An 8,150-nucleotide genomic window follows, 5' to 3' on the forward strand; every position below is an offset into this window, starting at 1 on the left:
GCGTGAGTTAACTCACGCTAGTTTTGTTTTGCTAAATATTCATTGTTTCAGTGTCATGTGAGCATGGATTATGCTATTCTCTTCTTACATATGTATGTGTCACAAACCTATTGGGCAATAATATGAGGTGTCCTGTTATAACAATGGATGCACATCATACCACATGATAAAAAATGCATAACAATGGGTGCACACCATACCACATGTTATAACCGTGTTACCTGACAGGAATAAACATGTTCATATTGTGGCCTGAAAGCATAAATTATGTTTAAGGCAAGATGGATGCAATGCATGCATGATGGATGCAACGCCGTCATTAAAAAGAAAATGGAGAATTGAGGGGGGAAAAACAAAAGAACGAGCGTGAGTTAACTCACGCGGGGTACGTGAGTTAACCCACGCGGCGTTACTTAAGTCACACATGTGTAAAAATTATGTCCCGTTTTCTTACTAAGCTATCATAGTTATTTTGCCAATGAATTATTATTTCTAACCACGCTCGAGACCCGTGCATCACGAGTAGTTAAAATAATTCTAACATGATGTGCATGGGTATTAAAATAATCATAAAATTAATTTTCAATTCATATTAAAATAATCCTGACATGATATGCAGTAGGTCCACTCGTCCTCTCACTCTCTAAGTCTCTATAATTTTGTGAGTGAACTCAATCATTAAGACATAGTCCCAATACCAGTATCTCCAAGAAACTAAACAAACAGCAATGGTATCCCACGAAGCTGAAGCCAATAACCTGAAGGTTATTTTCCTTCCCTTCTTATCAACAAGTCACATGATCCCAATGATTGACATGGCAAGACTATTTGCTATGCATGGTGTGGACATCACCATAATTGCCACCACAAGCAACGCAAATATTTTTCAAAAGTCCATAGATCGTGATTTCAATCAAGGTCACTCAATAAAAACACATGTTCTTGAGTTTCCAGCCAAAGAACTTGGCCTTCCGGTTGGAATGGAAACCGTGGATGCCAATACTCCTGTTGACATGGCAGGCAAAATCTACCAGGGGTTCACAATGCTACAACCTCAAATTGAGAATTACTTGTTTGGGGATATAGAAGTTGATTGCATAATTAGTGACTTGCTTTATGCATGGACCGTCGATGTTGCAGAAAAGTTAGGTATTCCAAGAATTGTTTTTAATCCGTCAAGTATTTTCTCCCGTTGTGCGGAGCTCTGGTTTGAACAAAATTCAAGTCATACCGAGGTGGAGTCCGATTATGATAAATTTCCGATCGTTGGGTTGCCGGATAAGTTGGAGATGACTAGATTACAGTTACCAGATTGGATCAAAAATCCAGATATGTTTTTTGCAAAGATGTGGAAGGTAAATCCCTTAATTCATTTCAATAAATTTTAGTGTTTTTATCTATTGCGTTTATAAGTTTATTCAAAGGTGAATTTTTATTCACTAAACTATTTGGCCAAACCAAACAAGGATAAATTTTAGGGTTAAATATGTCTTTGACCCTTATAAATATGTCAACTTTTCGTTTTAGTCCCTCTAAAAAATTTCTTCAACTTTTAGTTCTCCGAAAGTTTTTCATCTTCACTTTTGGTCACTCTTTTAAAGTAAACTCATGTAAAATTCATATTTTTGAATAAAATTTTGCAGAAAAATATTATAAGAATCTCTCCAAAAAAAAATTAGAATTTTTTAACTTAACAAGAATTAAATATGAATTTTTATATTTTTTACAGTTAAATATTCATATTTAATTTGTGTTTTGTTAAAAAATTCTTTTCTTAGGAAATTTTTTACAATTTTCTAAACATTTCTGCAAAATTTCATTAAAAAATACAAAAAGTTAACTAAAAAATAGGGACCAAAAGTAGTGTTTGAAAATTTTATAGGGACTAAAAGTTGAAGGAAAATTTTAGAAGGACTAAAACGAAAAGTTGATATATTTATAGGGACCAAAAATATATTTAACTCTAAATTTGATTCGCAATTATAAATGCAAGTTGTTATTTTGTTTTTATAAAAGATTAATAGTATTTTGTAATAAGAAAAGTTGAATTCATCTTTTTTACGAATAAATGGAGCCAGAGCTCCCTTAAAAACAAAAACGAAGCGGGTGGTTATCTTTCAACAAACACCCGATATACGAGTTGAGATCCTTTCCATTTATAAAAATAAATGGAGATTGTCATTAATAAAGAGATAGGAGACAAAAAATAGGTGGTGGATCTTATTAGTAAATGGGTCCCACCATCATTATTTATTTTCAAGATATTTTGTGTCTTTGTCTCTTCAAATTGAAGAAATGGAGAAGAGTTTAAATAGATAGGATCTTAACTCCCGGCATACATGTATGAGATTCTTATCTCAGCTATTATTTTCAAGAACTTGCCACGTGTTTCGCATGTGACATGTATTCATGAGGCGGAGGAAAACTAAAAGAACTTGCCACGTGTGCCGCATGTGACATGTATTCATAAGACTTTGTTTGAGGGTTCGGAGGAGAAGGAAGGAGATCGGTTTGGAAGAATGATATTAGAGGGAAAAAAAAAGTGAAAATTTTAAAAAAAAAAATAGTGTGTTTTTCTAAAGAATACTCATAATTAATGTATTTTTAATTTTGAAATATCATAACACATTCCCTAAAAAAAAAAAATCATAACAACATAAATTAGATTTGGAACACTTACCAAAACCCTCCAAACCCCTTCAAACCGAAAACTAAATCCCTAAAATTCTACCCGCCCATAATTATGTATTCTTTCCACTTCTTCCTTCCTTTTGTTCACAATCCCTCTCATTCTCTCCCCTCAAAACGCTCAAACCGAGCCTACAAAAAATTGAGGCATTAAAAATAAAACATCGAAAAATTACAAAAAAATAAAAGGGCAATAGTCACTTTGGTCCCTGAATATGTAATGAGTAATCACAATAATCCTTCTATGTATCAAAAATTTTAAAATAGTCATTGATTGTGCACTCTAATAGTCAAAATAGTCTCTGACGTTAAAATAATCTCTCAATACTCACAATAATTTTTTTCATATAGGGATTGAAATAACAATAAATAAGTATTTATAAGGACTGATATGACAATAAGTAAATATATTGAAGAATTGATATGACAATATTAATGAAGCATTTTAATGTCAGAGACTATTTTAACTAACGAATTGTAGGCACCAAACTTGTGATACCGCTGACCCTAGCTCTCTTCTCTCTCACCACCGACTGCATGTTACCCTCTCATTCTCACCGTCCGTTTTTTACCTCCTTCTCCTTCTTCCGTTTCCCTCTAGACATCCGCGTAGACATCCGCCACATCCAAACACAACCGCCACCATGTAGACATCCGCGTCGGTGGTGCGAACGACGGTATCATAGTCGCGTCACCACCTCTTTTCCCCTTTTGGGGATGTTAGAGCAACCGTCGGCGTGTGCAACCGCCACGGTATGCTTCATGATTCTTGAAACTCCACGGCTAGCGCTCCTATTGCATATTTGATGCTGGTTTGACGAGTTGGTTTGGTTTGAAAAGTCGTCGCCGCCTTACTCTTGGAGGTGACGGTGGTTTTGATCTGTTTGTTCGATTTCGTTCTATTGAGAAACATGTCGGAGCCACCTCCTCCTGCGGTGGGTTCTGGTTGGTGCAAAATTTGTTGGTTTTGGGTTCCGAAAGGTGGCTCCCGCGTGAGTTTCGGTTGGCTCACGGTTGGGGCTGCGATTCCGCTCCTAGCTCGTCGTTGTACGTCGGCCTCTTTGCGTCCCTCTACTTGGCTGCTTGCTGGTTTTGTTGTTTTGATATCGGAGATCTTATGCTATGCTTCTGAATCGTTGGTTGTCTCAACACAACTTTCGTGTTTACTCATACTTAGACTCGGATTGTTTGACCAGAAATGGTTATGGAGACTTGCTGAGGTGGGGTCGACTCAGTGGGTGGTGGGTGAATCCTTTTTCGTGTTGGCGACCGGGTTCACTCACCGATTTGTTGAGCAGTCGTGTCAGATTAGACAGATTAGAGTTGGGTACCAACTTAGTTGGGAGTTGCTCTTCTTGATGTCATTTGCTCCGACCTTATAAAAAAAAACTAATGAATTGCACAATCAATAACTATTTTGAAATTTTGATACATTGTGACGGCTCAGTACACAATCAACGATCAACATGACTATTACCCAAAAATAAATGACATGAATATGTTTAATGTCGGACTCCACTTTGGTGCCATAGCTTGTGTGCCATTGGTGCCATAGCTTGCATCTCCACCACACACACACACATCACACACACATCCCCACACACATCCACACACATCAATGGCCAGGATTTCCTCAATGCCACCAATGGCACACAAGCTATGTCATGGAAGTATTTTCCGTTTAATGTCAAACCATTCTTAGATACTTGATTAGTCTCCGTAGGACGTTGGTTCAATTTATCACTTCCCTGCTATTATGAACCAATGAATATCTACCACCATTCATGATCTGGATTCCATATATCCAAATAATAACCTTAAATAATAGAGTAAATTAAGTGGTTCAAATTCTTTAAAACAATAGAAATGCTAACTTGTGCATTTAGGACACATGTTAAGAAATTCAAAATAGAAATTTTGTCTAGGAAATTGTGTCAATTTATTTTGTTAGATGTTAAAAATTAATGTTTTGTAATAAATATTTACCATTTGTGGAATCCTTAACATGTGCCCTGAGGGTACAAGTTAACATGACCCCTAAAAATATTTCACTGTCGAGCCCAATTTAGGCGTACCATCCCCACACAACCGACAATGGTCCAAATAGAACCGACTAACTTTTTTTTTGTTTTTCGTTTTTTAGGAAAAACTTTGGATCAGGCTATATTTAACTCACGACTAAATTCTAGATTAGTAGTCTTTTTTCCTCAAAAATCGTAGAATTAACACCAACAAAATTGAAAAAAAAAAATTGTACATAAAAACTTAATATTCCCTTATATACGTGTGTGTATGTGTGTAATACAAATTATATTCATGTTTTAATTGATTATATAATACGAATTTGTGCTAATTAAACATAATTTGTTATGAAGGCGGTCAATAATACAAGTAGTAAAAGCTATGGTGCAGTATTCAATAGCTTTTACGGTTTGGAGGGGGCTTATGAGGAGCATTACAAGAATGCATTTGGAACAAAGTGTTGGAGCTTAGGACCAGTTTCATTATGGGCAAACCAAGATGTTTCTGATAAGGCAGAAAGAGGTGACACAAATGTAGAAGGAGATAGTGGTTTGTTTAAATGGCTTAATTCCAAGAAAGAGAATTCTGTTCTCTATGTAAGTTTTGGTAGCTTGAACAAGTTCCCATCATCTCAACTCATTGAAATAGCTCATGCACTTGAAGTATCTAGTTGTGATTTCATTTGGGTAGTTCGTAAAAGTAATGATAAAGAAGGTGAAGATTTTATGGAGGAGTTTGAGAAAAGAGTGAAAGAAAGTAATAAGGGTTATTTGATATGGGGTTGGGCCCCACAATTGCTGATACTTGAGAACAAAGCTATTGGAGGAATTGTGACTAGTTGTGGGTGGAACACAATAGTTGAAAGTGTGAATGCTGGGTTGCCTATGGTGACTTGGCCTTTATTTGCTGAGCAATTTTTTCATGAGAAATTGGTGGTTGAAGTGTTAAAAATTGGGGTGTCACTTGGGGTTAGAAAATGGAAAAATTGGAATGAGTTTGATACTAACGACATTGTGAAAAGGGAGGATATTGCAAAGGCTATTGGTTTGGTGATGACAAATGGAAAAGAAGTTGAGGAGATGAGATTAAGAGCTAAAGCTTTGAGTGATGATGGAAAGAAAGCTATACTTGTTGGTGGATCTTCTCATGCAAATTTGATACAAATAATTGAGGAGCTTAAGTCACTCAAACATCAAAGGCACTATGGTAATTAAATAGGCCAATTTAAATGTTGGTTATTGCTTTTAAAATAAGTCATTTGAATGCAAATTTCAAGATATTGGTATTGTGTGGAAGTATTTTGGAACTTTGGAGTGTGTATTTTTATTTTCAACCAAGAGGTTGACTTGTTGCAAAATCAAATGAATTCAAGTTTTTTCTATTTGGATTTTTTTTAAACGACAAAATTTATTAAAAATTAGATCCCTGCTTAAGACGAATAGAAATCGGTAAATTAGAGACTACAAAATAAAGGTGTCGTAAAAGACACCAATACACATCACCTAACTAAGCCCTACCTTCAACACCCATGAGAACAATAACCACCAAAACCAACTTTACCACCTAAATCAAACTCCATTGTGAACGACCACTGAAAACGAAATACATAACCACTCATCGCCCGCTACTCCCCCAAAAAAGCACCCCTATAAATCAAACATGCACTTCTCATCACCATAGTTGAGCCACACCCGAAAATGTCCTATTCCAACGCTCATACAACTTTCACCACCACTCTACCCGCAGTTCACCGAAGAAAAATAACATGATTAGCCTAAAACAAATTTGAATCAAAGAATTAACTCCCTTTTTGATTTGGAATTTGATGTCACAAAACCCTCTAATATATTTTTAGACATAATGAATTAGAAAATCATCTTAAACTTAAGTCACGTTCTCCTAAAGTCTCTACCATCATTTTTATTAAGGAAAATCACACTAATTTCTCTTAAAGTATCTTTAAATGAAACAAACACCCTCTCTAATTTTAAAATGTAAACTAACCTCCCATCGGTTCTTATCAAATAGATGAATACCTTCCTTTTTCATTAACACCGTTTGTTTTTCCGTTAAACCATAAAATTGCATGAAATTACTATATTCAATGTATCAAGCCAAGAGGCTCAAACGCAAGGAGATTCATTTACTATTGAGTACACTAAGTTGCACCGAACCAATCACTATAGCTAAAATTCTGCGAAATAATATTACCTCCTAAGAAATGTTTATCTCATATTAAAATTATAACAAGATCTTCCTAAATCAGCTAATGTCTAATCTGAGAAATAATATTACCTCCAAAGTAGTACAATTTGAAATTTTATTCATACTTCTTTGTTTTATTCTATATCATTTTCAAAAAACAAAATTGTGTTAAATTATAAGTCAATTTACATAACAATGAAATAATAATATTTGTTTTCATATTACTCTATCACTTTCCAAGTCTTTTAATTAGGGATTTAAGAGATTTTTTTTGGACTAACTAATAGTGAGGCAAAACATCAAGTAGAATCGGGGACATCTCAAGTAGATTGACACCTTCCTGGAACCACCACCATCGCATGCTGCATTTTGTTGTTAACTTTAGTCCAGGTTGGTATCGGCGCAAGCGAACTAACAGGAAGAATTTTCTTGAAGAGCCTATGCCTAGGATGTACATGGGACACATCCAAAATACGACGGTTGGATATGGAAGGTGGTGACTAAATTTGACAAGTTTACCAAACCGTTTTCAAGTAATAAAGTTGTAAATAAAATCGTATTCACATGGATTGAGGCATTGTTGAAGGAAACTCAAAGCCTAAATGAAGAAAAAGAGAGCTTGTTGAAGGATAAAGACTTGGCAGAAGGTCAAATAAGAGCATTAGCTAAATCTTTGGCTGCACTTCAAGAAGATCTTAAGAAGAAAGAGAACACGGTTCAAGATTTAAAGAAGTCTTTGGAAAATCAAAGAAAGGAGCTCCATGACATGACTGTAGAATGAAGGTGAGAAAAACACAAGAAGGGGGGTTGAATTGTGTTTTGGAAAATTCTTCGTTTCTCCTAAAAACTGAACACACTGGTCAGAAGCTAAGTGAGACAGCTTCTGAAGTGGTAATCAGAATCTAAATGCAGCGGAATAAAACAGAGAGAGAGAAGAAGAACGACACAAAGCAATTATACTGGTTCCTTCCACAATCCGGAAGTAGTCCAGTTCCCCTTGCACTTCCAAGGAGATTTCACAAAGATTAATATCTGATTACAATTGCTCAAGCACACAAGCAAGAGACTTCCTTTGCTCAAGCACAACTGCAAGAGACTTCCTATGCTCAAGAACACAATCAAGAGACTTCCCTGCTCAAGCACAACTGCAAGAGACTTCTAACTAAACAAAATTACACAGAAATTGTTTAAGATTGAACACTTGATATACAATCAGAGGTGCTTACAATACAAAT

At 35.5% G+C, this 8,150-nt stretch overlaps 1 protein-coding gene across 1 annotated transcript; it reads left to right on the forward strand.

Moving 5' to 3' along the window:
* Nucleotides 1-685: 685 nt before the first annotated feature.
* LOC146914299 (soyasapogenol B glucuronide galactosyltransferase-like) lies at nt 686-6,091 on the forward strand. The gene is made up of 2 exons (XM_085717167.1): nt 686-1,355; nt 5,064-6,091. Exons 1-2 carry the CDS (start codon nt 729-731, stop codon nt 5,922-5,924), a joined length of 1,488 nt encoding a protein of 495 aa, XP_085573293.1. The 5' UTR covers nt 686-728; the 3' UTR covers nt 5,925-6,091.
* The last annotated feature ends 2,059 nt before the right edge of the window (nt 6,092-8,150 follow it).

Source organism: Medicago sativa, chromosome 6 (genome assembly GCF_051527215.1).
Source record: "Medicago sativa cultivar Bolivia chromosome 6, Bolivia_mono, whole genome shotgun sequence".
Taxonomy (NCBI): domain Eukaryota; kingdom Viridiplantae; phylum Streptophyta; class Magnoliopsida; order Fabales; family Fabaceae; genus Medicago; species Medicago sativa.

What these genes read in the sequence shown, in the direction of transcription:
- LOC146914299 (XM_085717167.1), top strand. Translation starts at nt 729, where the DNA reads ATGGTATCCCACGAAGCTGAAGCCAATAACCTGAAGGTTATTTTCCTT. An exon ending in TTTTTGCAAAGATGTGGAAG is followed by an intron (nt 1,356 to 5,063) that starts GTAAATCCCTTA and finishes TTTGTTATGAAG; the next exon opens with GCGGTCAATAATACAAGTAG.